Here is a 13,062-nt window from a genome sequence, read left to right as displayed (position 1 = left end):
GCCGACACAAGTAGCATTCTCGACAAGAATAACACCGAAAATTTTATCAATTGACAACACTGGATAATGGGATGTCATTTACAACTTCAAACTTTAAGTTACTCAATTTGTTCATAAAGTTGTCTCAAATTTCAAAGTTATATTTGAATTCCAACATAGAAAACAGAAAGTGAGGTTATGTAGGACCTCCATGATCAAGAACAACATGCTAGAGCTACTGATCTAGGATAAGAAAAAGCTTTCCTTGCTCTACACATTTTTCACTCCACATTTCACTACATTTTTTCACCCACTACGCCATGTTTCCCCAGCCACGGATCTTCATAGCCACAATCATTGCAACTTCACTTCTCATGTCCTCACTGGTAAAGTCATTTCCAGAAGCTGATAAGGTGAAACGCTTGCCTGAACAGTCACCTGTTTCCTTCCAACAATTTGCTGGCTATGTACCCGTTGATGACAATGATCAGAGAGCTCTTTTTTACTACTTTGTTGAAGCACAAAGGAACTCTTCTTCAAAGCCTCTAGTTCTCTGGCTCAATGGAGGTTAATCCACATTCAACTTCATCTATCAAACACCTTTCTTTGTACTTGTGTTAAGCTAATGCATTCATTAGACTCTACATGTGTTTGTAGAGATGGTTTATGTTCACTATGATTGTGACGAGCCTTAGAATTTGACAGTCTGAAGAGTTTATGTTTCTGTTGTTTTGATCTGCAATTGGCTTGTTGCCTTTGTAGGGCCTGGCTGCACATCTGTTGGAATTGGAGCCTTCACCGAACATGGTCCTTTTGTTACAAATCAAGGAAAGGCTATTCAGAAAAATCAGTATAGTTGGAACAAAGGTACTGCAAATTTTTACCCCCAAACTTAACTAAGCTCATCTTTTCAACTCCTTTGAGTCCTTTCTTTTTCAGAGGCAAACATTTTGTACCTGGACTCACCAGCAGGTGTTGGATTCTCTTACTCTCTCAATCTGTCATTTTATAAAGCTCTGAACGATGAAGTTACAGGTTGGTTAGCTCTCTTATCCCTATGCAAATGCAACAAACCTAATCAATTTCTTCTTTTCTTTATTCTGTTCATGAGTGTCCGTCTCTCCTGTCAGTCGATGCTCCCTCTATTTATGTTAGATTCCATTCACATGTTGAACATAAAATTAACTTTTTCTCTGCTAACATTATTGTTTCTTTAGCCCGAGACAGTCTAGTTTTCCTGCAGCGCTGGTTTGCCAAGTTCCCAGAATACACAAACAGAGACTTTTATATAATGGGAGAGAGTTATGGAGGTAAGGATACACACAGATATTATATATATATATATATATATATATATATATATATATATATATATATATATATATATATATATATATCAGTAAATAATACATGCATAGACTAAAAGTAATTAATATGATAAAAGAATTTGAACAGTTGATGCAGAGGGAATCTTAATTCATGAGTAGCTAACACTGACAGTTTTGGTTTTGGTGGCAGGTCACTATGTACCTCAACTTGCTGAACTCATTATTAAGAGTAAATTAAATTTCAACCTAAAGGGCATAGCAGTGAGTAAAGGCTGACTGTTATTTTTGTCTCTTTATTTGTTACTTTCATGTCTTGGCATTTTCTGAGTTATCTTTGCATTGCAGATTGGAAATCCTCTTCTGGATTTTGACACTGATATGAATGCAGTTGATGAATATTACTGGTCTCATGGAATCATAACTGATCATGCATACAAAATCAAGATCTCGCTGTGTAACTCATCCAGACTATTAAGAGAATACTTCAGTGGCCGTCAACTTTCCAACGATTGTCTTCTTGCAGCTCAAAAAGTCTCAGAAGAATATTCTTTTACATCCTTCATAGATCCATACTACGTCATCGGCGACAGATGTCTTTCTTACAATGTTTCTCAGGCAGGTTTTCTTAAGGAGATGCTAAGTTCAGGAATGTTTCAGTTTAGGAACTCCCATGATGTGCTTCAAACCCAAAAACCAGACCAGGTGAGATTTCTATTAAAATATACTACTATTTTGATTCATTCTTTGTGTATATGTTTTCATTCTCTGTTCCTACATTTAAAAGTACAGCATTTTTAATTTCATAATTCTAAATGGCTCTAAAAATATGGACAAACAAAAACACCTCAAACTTGGAATTTGTTAATTGGAATTTTGGTCCTTGAATTTGAATGGTGCAGCAAGTTGATGAGTGTAGTATGAAATATTCAGAGAAGTACTTGAACAGGAAAGATGTGCAGAAGGCTCTTCATGCCCGGCTGGTGGGAACTAGAAATTATCGTTTGTGCAGCAAGTAAAACTACTTCTAATTCTATTATGTTTAAAATAAACACTCACTGTAATCGTTAAGGGTATGGTAGGAACGGTGTCTGGTTCTCCTGCTGACACTTCTTCCAATGTCAGGATTGTACTCACAAATTATGACCCATCCAACAGAGAGATACCGACAATTAATGTTGTCGGCTTCCTTGTAAAATCAGGTCTTCGAGTCATCGTTTACAGGTTAATATATAAATAAGAAGATTTGATTAAGCAAGTTTTGATTTTCATTCGTTGTTAATCCATATTTAACGTATATGATAGTGGGGACCAAGACTCTGTGATTCCATTCATGGGCACCAGAAGATTAGTTGATAAACTTGCAAGGAAAGTAGGGCTTAAAACCACAGTGCCTTACAGTGCCTGGTTTGTGGACAAACAGGTTATACTTAGCATTGTTTTGTTGGGTTTGTTTGATATGGTGGTGATGATGATGAATCTTTTTGCTTACATTTTACATTGTTTTTAAGGTTGGAGGATGGGCACAAGTTTTTGGGAATCATCTCACCTATGCCATGGTGAGAGGAGCTTCACATGGCACTCCAACTACCCAACCAAAGAGATCTTTTGTTTTGTTTGATGCTTTTCTCCATGGCAAACCACTGCCTAAAGCATGAAAATTTTCAATGCTTCATGAATAAATGCCTTATGAGAACAAATGTCGTATTCATTAGAAATACATTATATATTATCTCAAATGTCATAAATTTATTATAGTCGTATAAATGAATATCATTATGTGATAATTTTTTATCATGAGACTTGACCAACAATGAATATCATGATGCAGCATTGATTGTCATTAAACCAACATATTACACTACTATAAAAATTATTTTAAACAACAATGAACTTGATCATAAGTACAAAAATATTAGAATAAACAAGTTCTATATACACAGTTTAAAGACTACTAATAACAATGTTCTTTTTTAAGATAGATAATGATGTATAAATTTAGATTTTTTTTATGATATTTTAACATAATATACATATTATATTATTTTTTTATTAAGTAAGTTAGCACAATAATATATAAGTAATAAGCTAGAAAAAAAAGATAACAAATGTACTTAATTAAAGTGCCAATTTCAAAAAAAGAATATTACCACGTTGACACGTTTATATCTTTTTCCACGTCAGCATTTTCTAAATTTTTTTAAATTTTTAATCAGGGTCATGGCTGAGGGAGAAGTGAGGATAAATTTGTAAAATTGGTAGTGTTTTGAAATTTAGGATTTATCTGTACAAATGTTCATCCGTTGACAGCTATGAGTTTTTTTTTCGGGACTATCGCGCTCTGGACGGCTCTGCCGCTGGCGCTCGTGCTTCCATCTTGATACTGTGGTCATTGTGTGCTGATTGCGTTTTATTGAGTGGCTATTGAAGATTTGGATTTGGATTTCATTTCTTCCGGTTGGCTTGCATCTTCATCGGTAATCTCTTCATGTATGATTTTCCCTCGGTTGTTGTAAGTGTATTGTTTAGGTTGGTTTTGTGTGTTTATATTTACGTTAATTTAGTTGAATTTGGGTAATTTTGCTTTGAATGTGTTTGGTGTGTTGAAATTTCTGTTTTCCGGGTATGGTTTTTGGTGTTGTGTTAAATAGGTTGGATTTTGGTATTTTTGCTGTGAATGTGTTTCGTGTGCTGAAGCTTGTAGCATTTTTGGGTGTTTTGTTATCCTTCCGGTTGCGGTGTCGACAAAATTTGGAAGGTAGGTTCTCTTTTCTATCCAAATTTGGAAGGTAGTTTTTGTTGATTTTCAAAGTTTTGAATCCAATATTGCAATTGCAGTTCTCATGGGGTCCTCTCCTTAAAGACCTATCACAGATTGACGGTAGTGACCTGCAAAATCAAACAGGTAAATCTGTTTTCCATCTTCTCAATTAGAAACAAATATACATTACACAATTAAGAGAAAAAATGAAAACTAGAGTAACATTCTATGGAATGGTAATTTCTTTGTTATCTGACAAACTCATTTTAGAGAACAGTATTGCTGAGAGGATCAAGTATAGAGCATATTATGAACTACTATGATGTACGTGACTAAATCTAGATATTAGCATATTGGTGATAAATCAACCTTAGATTGAAAGGATTCCACTATATTAATTGAGTTCTTACAAGCAAGACATTAAGAGAACAATCCTTTCAATGTACTCTCCTTCCTAACTCCAAATCAACTATAGTATAAACCCAGAAAGATTACTTACTTTCTATCAACCTTAGAGATACCCCACTCTAAGTCAAAGAACTTCACCAAGTCCTCTTCCTGGCCGTAACAACAGGGAACACAATCAACCTTGATTGCGGATGAATCTGATCTCTAGAAAATACACGTCAAAGTGCAGATATGATCGGCCTATGACATCACTTCATTTCTTCAAGAATCTTTGAGAATTTTTTCAAAATGTAGCAATCTTGATTCTTGGAGAGTTTCAGGACACTCCTACAATTAAAACCTCAACAAACTAGTTATATATTAAAGATATGAATCGTAAAGTTGTTGAATAAAGAGAGCAATGCGTCTATTTATAGTTTTTTCAAATCTGACGCATTTTAATGGATTATGTAAATAATACAATCACTTAAGCAATTCCTTCAGCTTTAACATATTTACATTTCACAGCATTTACCAGATTAGAAAGTGCATGTAATCGATTAACCAAAACATACAAGCCACAATCGATTAACCAAAACATACAAGCCACAACATTTAAAAATATAACTATTATGACAATTATGGCTTTCCATGAAAAAGGTTTTCATACAAAACGAATTTTAACCGATTAGGAATTTAATGTAATCGGTTAAGTTCCATACTTAAGCAAATTTTGAAAACTTTTTCATTCGAAACACCACAATGCACTCAATAAACATGTCCAGGCATAACCACGAGTTTTAATCAATTACCCACATAATCTAAACGGTTAAAAGTGTTTTGACACTCTTAAGCATATAGTGATATTTGATGAGTTATAACAGATTATGCAAACAAACTAATCGATTAATTCATACATATATGCAATGTGCAAAGTGTTTTATCCAATGATTCATTCTCAATCAATGAATACACATATCACATAGTCCAAGTACAATCACAGATATAATAACATAATTGTTTTGCCATTTTGATGTGCAAGAAATTATAAAACATTTCTTTTTGTCATCATAAAAAACACATATGTGAGATATGGGTTTAGTTGTGTATAGTTCCTTCTATCAATAATCTCTCTCTCCTTTTAATGATGCACAACAAGAAATTGTTTTCCAGCTACTCTCCTTCTTTGAGCATTAGAAAAAATGACAAATCAAGTAACATGGAAACAAAAGTACTTAAGAGATACATCAAATAGGAATTCTTACATACCATTTGAAGAATGTGATGCTCGCCTATCATAATGTAGTGTAGCACTTTTAAACAGCATATAAAGATGTATACAGATTTGAGTATCAGAGTAAAATCTCATAAAATCTATTTAACATTATGTCTATCTCGAAGATCATTATTAATTCATGATTGACTTATACTAATGCTTCTCCATGCATTTCATAGGATTTTAGTATGTGTGTGCGCGTGCACACGTATTTGCATTGTTAAAGTTCAAATCAGTTGAGCTCTAATTTCTCTCCTGATACTCATACTAGAAACTTAGTATGAGGAACCTTGTTTTTTCTAGTCACAACTTTTTCAAATGCTTGGTCCTAACAATCTATTGACTTTTGTTATATCCGGATCTGCGACCTGTGTTCAGGTGATTTAATTTTTGTGATACTAATGAATTGGACATACTCTGCCCATTTCTCAGTTTAAAAGTATGGATCCGGAGGCTGCTCGAGCTGCACGAGAATCTCTAGACCTGGCGTTCCATATGTCCAATATACTTGACACGGGTCTAGACCGTCACACACTTTCGGTTCTAATTGCACTTTGTGATCTTGGAGTCAATCCTGAAGCACTTGCTGCTGTTGTCAAGGAACTAAGAAAAGAGAAGCCCTCGTTATCATCATCACTTCCTGAGGCTCCTTCTTCTTTTCCATAAATAAATGGATATTTTTGTTAGCTCTTCTATGTGTGCTTTAAGTTCTTTGATCCATCCATTTTGTGTGTTCCTCATCTGTTCATTGAATTGCTTGTTCATTGAATTGGGGTAGTGTCATTGTTTTAGTACAATGGTGATGCGTTGCGAATAGAAATTCATTTGAAGGTTTATCTTTGAGATTAAATTTTCACTTGGCTAAAAGAGTGACCATCATTCATGCACAGATCTTGACATTCCATTTTCTGGAGCAACCACAAATCTATGCTGCTACCTCCCCCTATCAACATTTAAAAAAAAAAAAAACAAGCATAACGTGGTAAGTCAGCTCCTTTTTTCTTTTTCTATTTTACATCGGGGCACTTTTCTGTATCACTGAATCAGATTATATATCATTATAGTTGACTGTCTCATGTATGAGTTAATGTCTTAAAAGTTTGACCATTATTTTACAAATAAATTAACGTTCAAAAGCCATAGGAAAACTATGTTCCATTTTACTTAACTGAGACATTAATTAGGTCAGTTGCATGACTTTTGAACTTGAAGATGTCTGTATATTCATTTCTACTAATATTAATTTATATATTATCAAATATTTAGAGGTATTTAATAACATGTGACCATTTTGTCACTTTATATTTATTGATATGATGAAGTGATAAAACAATCTTCCATCTGTTTTTGTTCAGCATTTTCTGTTAAATATCGTCATAAATAGAACATGCAAATTAAACTTAGTAATGTATAAATGTAGAAGATTGTAAAGAAAACTGGTGATATATTAAACAGACAGGTGGACTACAACAGCAAAATCACTTGGTGAGTAGTATGAGTATTAAGTTTTTGTACTGAGTTAATGCACTTATGAAAGTGGTAACTAGCCTTTGTCTCCATTATTTTAGTTGGATAATCATCATTAGTGGTTCTCCACATGCCAGCTTTGAAATAGACCTCTTCATCATTAATTTGATTTGATTGGGCCATCTTTATCATGTTACACGCCATTCATGGCTCATTCAAAACCTAATTTTAAGCAATCCCTATATTTGAATTTTTTTTTAATCGTTTTATATTGACTTTGTATGCTATTTATTTATTTATTTATTTTACTAATAATTCATTTTAAGAAATTGATTAACTATTTTTATATCTATTTAATTAATTATATTTTTCAACTTAATAACATTAAAAAAATAAATTCAGTTTCATTTAGACTAATAATGTGTTGATAAATACTCTATTTTAATGAAAATTTATAACATTTATCCATTTAGTTAAACTATAATTTAAACAAATTATATAATTATATCTTAATTATTCAATTAAAAAAATATAAAACTATAATTTATTAATATGTTTCTCCTAGACTTTTACAAATTTACCAACAAAACTCTTCTTTGTAAATTGCTATAATAAATCACATTTAAAATTCGAAACTCCAGTATTTTCTTAAAGAATCAATGAAAAAGAAAAAAGTGTATATAAATCCTTATTAACTTCATCTCTTAAATATGTAAAATTATTGGACCTAGTATACATAATTTGATTAGTTAAGAAAAGAATTATATCAACCAAAATGTCTAATATTAAACGACTTAATTAATTATTAATTTTGGATGCAACGTCTGGATGACGTTATTCTGAAGTCAAGTTAGACAACTCTTTTTTGAATTTGTGGAATTTTTTGACATCATTTTCAACTTTCGAATCCATTCCCATAAGCTGACACAAACACTATTTACTTCAAAACAAAAATCGGATGGGAACCTTATCACATACGAATATTCAGTCAACCAACGTCATTTTCTCAAATCTCATTTTAGTTCTTAACTGTAAATGGATGAATTTCAATTTTATCTTTCAAAGTATAAAAGAATTGCTATAATTACATCTTTCTTGTGTAATTTGATGACAGACTAATTCCTAAATTTTGTATTTTAATTTGAAATTATTCCTCAAAAAATATAGTAGTTTTCAAATACTTCAATTTAATAATAAAATAATTTTATGAAACTTAATACCAAGGCATCTTCCTTTATCCATTTATGAATTAAATCCGATTTTTATTATTTAATAAACTAAAATAACTACAAAAGATGCAATATTCTTTTGAATGGACAAAGTTTTTAGTTACCAGATTTATATAAGAATTCAATGTTGTTAATAAGTATTTTTGATACACTGATTTGATTTGAGATAATTATTTCTGTATGATTCTCTCAGTCTCTAGATGATATGAATATTCTAAGGTTGATATTGTCTCCTGCTTTTATTTAAACATTCCAATTCAACACCGTGAAATGGGGTCTAAGATCACTATTATTCAGCATAATTTATATATATATATATATATATATATATATATATATATATATATATATATATATATATATATATATATATATATATATATTATATTCCATTGAATTTATTAACTAAAAGTTTGATGAATAAATGTATCATAGTAAGACATATTGAAGGGACCACCTCAATTTAAAACGATTAAGAACAAAGAAAACACCAAAATCCAGCACGATTTGAAAACAGAAATCCTCAAAATTCAAAAAGAGGTGTGAAAAACTACATTAGTTTCCACACACATCAACACTAAATTTCCACTTTCACATACACACATTATAATTATACAAATAATGATTAAACTCGTGCATTATATGGTACCATAAATATAAAAAAAAAAATCAATTATTAATGAGTCTTTTTAAAACAAAGTAACAATTAAATGAAGTGTAAATATAACATCATAACTGGGATTGCTTTTGTATTATTATCACATTCCCATAGAATAACGTCATTGTTTTACTTAATCAAGAACTTTGTTACTTTTTTGTTAATTAACTATAATACTAATGAAAGAATAAATAACAAGATTTTCCAGTGGGGAAGTGGATTTTTTTTTTTTATTGTGATTGTTTTCAGCTTTCCTTGGATTGTTTAGTGCTATAAATGTCATAATCTTGTAGCAAACTATAAACGTCACTGAGAAAAGTAAAAAGATGAAAGAAGCGTTTGCAAGAAAAGGAGACAGAATAAGGAACCGAATGAAAATATTAGATTTTGTGGAAGTTGTTTAAAGGAAAATGTTTTTTAAACAACTTTTATCTTTTTACAACTCTTTACAATTGTATATTTAATAGTTCATCTATTTCAAATATACAAATAAAATAATAATAAATACTCTATAAATTTTTTTTTAAAAAAGTTATTAAGATGTTATAGGCTTTGGTTAAATGTAAAAGCTGATAGGCTTTGGTTAAATGTAAAAGTTATTAGGTTTTGGTTAAATGTAAAACCTATTAGGTTTTGGTTAAATGTAAAAGATAATTATATTTTAACAACTTTTTTTTAATAATTTTTTTTATAATAGGATACATGTCACTGTTTTATTGGTTTGTTTGAATTTATTCAAAAAAAATTTTGAAACAGATCAATCACAAATTGTCATATTATCAAAAAAATTGTAAAAAAAGAATTGTTAAAAAGAGATTTTTTCTTTATCAAATGTAAATGCTGATAGTCTTTGGTTAAATGTAAAAGCTGAGGTGACAGTGAGATAAGGTCCTGTGCTACACGCACTAATGAATTATGCTTATATCATAATCCTTTTCACACAAACACCAGTGCAAAGGATTCAACATTCAAACTAAACCAGAGTTTTTCCACATGTGACCATGCTACCTCAGTCATTTACTATGATTGCAACTATAGTTTTTGTTCTAATACAAACATTTCTGGGTGTGAATTCATTTCCTGAATCTGATAAAATAAGCAATTTGCCGGGGCAACCTCCGGTCAATTTTCAGCAATTTTCTGGCCACATTACTGTGGATGATCAGCACCAGAGAGCTTTGTTTTACTACTTTGTTGAAGCAGAAGAAGACCCTGCTTCCAAGCCATTAGTCCTGTGGTTGAATGGAGGTCACATTTTTATGCCTAACATGCCTGATTTTCTTTATTTTATTTGTTCAGAATCTGGCTTAAGCCTTTGAAACTCATCAACTGATCAATGTAATTAGATGTTTTCTTGTTTTTTATTCTTGAAGGGCCTGGTTGTTCATCGATTGGAGTTGGAGCTTTTGCTGAGCATGGCCCTTTCAGACCGAGTGACAACAATGTTCTTGAGAAAAATTATTATAGTTGGAACAAAGGTGAACCTTCAACCTAAGATCGTTGAACCAAATATCAATACGCTCTTAATGAAGAAACCAAAATTGATTACTTATTTCATCCTTATCACAGAGGCAAATGTGCTATACTTGGAGTCACCAGCTGGTGTTGGATTCTCTTACTCTAGCAATAAATCGTTCTATGTTTTAGTGACAGATGAAATTACAGGTGTTTTTTTTTTTCACTTCATTTCTTCCACAGTGTCATTTAACTAGTAAGATAAGAACAATAGTTTGATTAAAGCTTCTAGGCTTTTTCACTTCTTACCTTCATGATATTTCTCAGGAGGGTGTGACAATAGTCTTGTTGTTGTGCAGCTAGGGATAATCTTGTGTTCCTACAGCGTTGGTTCACTAAATTTCCTGAGTACTCTAATAACGACTTCTTCATTACTGGGGAGAGCTATGGAGGTTAGAATCAGATATAAATGAATAACACATCCACTTTGAAAACTGTATTGAAATAATGCACCCTTCACAGTTCAAACTTGTTTTCAGGTCACTATGTTCCACAACTTGCACAGCTTATTGTTCAAACCAAGACCAACTTCAATCTCAAGGGGATAGCAGTGAGTACAGAAGGGAACATTTGAGTAATTTTATCATAAAAAATCATTTGCTTTATTTGAAAGATACATGTGGTTCATATATACGTTGATATTTGCAGATAGGGAATCCTCTTCTGGAGTTCAATACTGATTTCAACGCCAGATCTGAGTATTTTTGGTCTCACGGGCTGATATCAGATTCAACATTGGAAATCCTAACCAAAGTCTGCAACTATTCCTCAATTAGGAGACAGCGTCAAAATGGGAATCTAGAAGAGGTTTGTGCAAAAGCAAGCAAGCAATTGTATGACGAGGTTAGCGACTATGTAGATGAGTATGATGTCACTCTTGATGTTTGTTTGTCATCAGTAAATCAACAGGCTTATGTGCTGAATCAACTGGTGAGCTTCTTCTACTTTCTGCATACCCATCTTATTTGTCCTTTTGATTTTTCCCCCCAGAGTTGTTATTCTCCTGATTTGTTTGCTTAATTCAATTACTTTCGTCTTTGGTTCAGCAAGAGACACAAAAGATAGATGTTTGTGTTGGTGATAAAACGACCACGTACTTGAACAGGAAAGAAGTCCAAGAAGCTCTACATGCTAAACTTGTAGGAGTCACCAAATGGTCAACTTGCAGTTTGTAAGTTCTGTTGATTCAAAGATGACAGATTTTATTAGTGCTTTAGAGATGCAAATATTTATGATCAGAAAAAAAATGGAAAGTAATAGATCACATAAAATTTCCAGCTGATTTTAGTAGGGTCATTTGGCCACCAATTCTTATCTAATTTCCTTGTTCTTCATTCTCAAGCACAATCAGTCACCCTTTTTTGTGAGACTTCATCCTCTGTTAACAATATCTTCCTTGTGTCACAGAGTTCTGCATTATGACTACAGGAATCTAGAAATACCAACAATTCCTATCCTAGGGTCACTTGTTAAGTCTGGCATCAGGGTTCTGGTATACAGGTAATTGAATTTGTTTAATTCCTGACATTTTAGCTAACTCCACATAGCATTTATGAAGAAATCAAAGTCATTTGTGTCTGCAGTGGTGATCAAGACTCAGTGATTCCATTAACAAGTTCGAGATATCTAGTGAATGGATTAGCCAAGGAAATTGGAGTTGAGACCACAGTGGCTTATAGAGCCTGGTTTGAGGAAAAACAGGTTAATAAAAACAAATACTTGGAAGGCAATATAATATATCTTTAAAAAATTGAATTCCTGTATGGATAAGGCATTAACTTAACCTTGATTTGGAACACATATTTCAGGTAGCAGGATGGACACAAACATATGGGGACATCTTATCATATGCCACCATAAGAGGAGCATCTCATGAAGCTCCCTTTACTCAACCTCAAAGATCACTACTGCTACTCAAAACATTTCTACAAGGAAAGCAACTGCCTAGTGTTAAATGAAATATGAACAACTTTAATTAACACTACCTTCTATTATTGCGAAATGTTCTACGGTAGAGATAAAAAAGCTGAGTAACAAAATATCATGTTAAGTTTAAGTTCATGTCAATCCCTTTATAATTGCTCATATCTTATTTGTATGTCTCTCCTTCGCTCTCACTTAAAAGTCTCATTATCCAATGAGGATATCATTATTGCTATTGCATTGTTTGGCAAAAAACTTGGTGTCGATTATTAAATAAAATTCAAACAAGATATTTAAACTCGAATTTTACATGTATAATTAAATAAATTCACTACTCAACTTGGTTTTATAAAAAGTTACTTAAAATAAGTAAAAGTTAAATATCGTTTGATATGGTTTAATTCTTGTTTTTTCTTCACATATACTACCTATATTTTCGTCCCTATTTACCATGAAAAGGAATATAAACAAAAATTATTGGTTGCATAATTGTAGGATAATTTCTTTGATAATTATGTTTTTAGTGTTAAAAGAATGTATAA

General features: G+C 31.9%; 3 protein-coding genes across 11 annotated transcripts; all 3 read left to right on the top strand.

Annotated features, from left to right (window-relative positions):
* Nucleotides 1-3,043, top strand: LOC106753769 (serine carboxypeptidase-like 45). Its single transcript, XM_014635616.2, has 10 exons — nt 1-546; nt 742-846; nt 919-1,014; nt 1,197-1,289; nt 1,498-1,568; nt 1,653-2,009; nt 2,207-2,319; nt 2,430-2,528; nt 2,610-2,727; nt 2,816-3,043. The coding sequence occupies exons 1-10, from the start codon at nt 300-302 to the stop codon at nt 2,960-2,962; spliced, it is 1,446 nt and encodes a 481-aa protein (XP_014491102.1). The 5' UTR covers nt 1-299; the 3' UTR covers nt 2,963-3,043.
* A 535-nt stretch (nt 3,044-3,578) lies between these two features.
* Nucleotides 3,579-6,578, top strand: LOC106753781 (mitotic-spindle organizing protein 1B-like). 9 transcript variants are annotated; one of them, XM_014635636.2, is made up of 4 exons: nt 3,580-3,781; nt 4,002-4,062; nt 4,143-4,209; nt 6,161-6,578. In XM_014635636.2, exon 4 carries the CDS (start codon nt 6,170-6,172, stop codon nt 6,392-6,394), a length of 225 nt encoding a protein of 74 aa, XP_014491122.1. In that variant the 5' UTR covers nt 3,580-3,781; nt 4,002-4,062; nt 4,143-4,209; nt 6,161-6,169; the 3' UTR covers nt 6,395-6,578. The 9 variants fall into 9 exon arrangements, with proteins under 9 accessions (XP_022633471.1, XP_022633470.1, XP_014491122.1 ...); XM_022777747.1 differs by having other exon boundaries at nt 3,956-4,062; XM_014635635.2 differs by having other exon boundaries at nt 3,580-3,794.
* A 3,440-nt stretch (nt 6,579-10,018) lies between these two features.
* Nucleotides 10,019-12,758, top strand: LOC106753772 (serine carboxypeptidase-like 45). Its single transcript, XM_014635620.2, has 10 exons — nt 10,019-10,330; nt 10,456-10,560; nt 10,652-10,747; nt 10,897-10,989; nt 11,077-11,147; nt 11,246-11,527; nt 11,644-11,768; nt 12,005-12,097; nt 12,181-12,298; nt 12,406-12,758. The coding sequence occupies exons 1-10, from the start codon at nt 10,084-10,086 to the stop codon at nt 12,553-12,555; spliced, it is 1,380 nt and encodes a 459-aa protein (XP_014491106.1). The 5' UTR covers nt 10,019-10,083; the 3' UTR covers nt 12,556-12,758.
* Nucleotides 12,759-13,062: the final 304 nt, after the last annotated feature.

Source organism: Vigna radiata, unplaced genomic scaffold (genome assembly GCF_000741045.1).
Source record: "Vigna radiata var. radiata cultivar VC1973A unplaced genomic scaffold, Vradiata_ver6 scaffold_7, whole genome shotgun sequence".
Lineage (NCBI taxonomy): Eukaryota > Viridiplantae > Streptophyta > Magnoliopsida > Fabales > Fabaceae > Vigna > Vigna radiata.
Note: the sequence above shows the minus strand (reverse complement) of the source record. Positions and strands in the feature narration are given on the sequence as shown.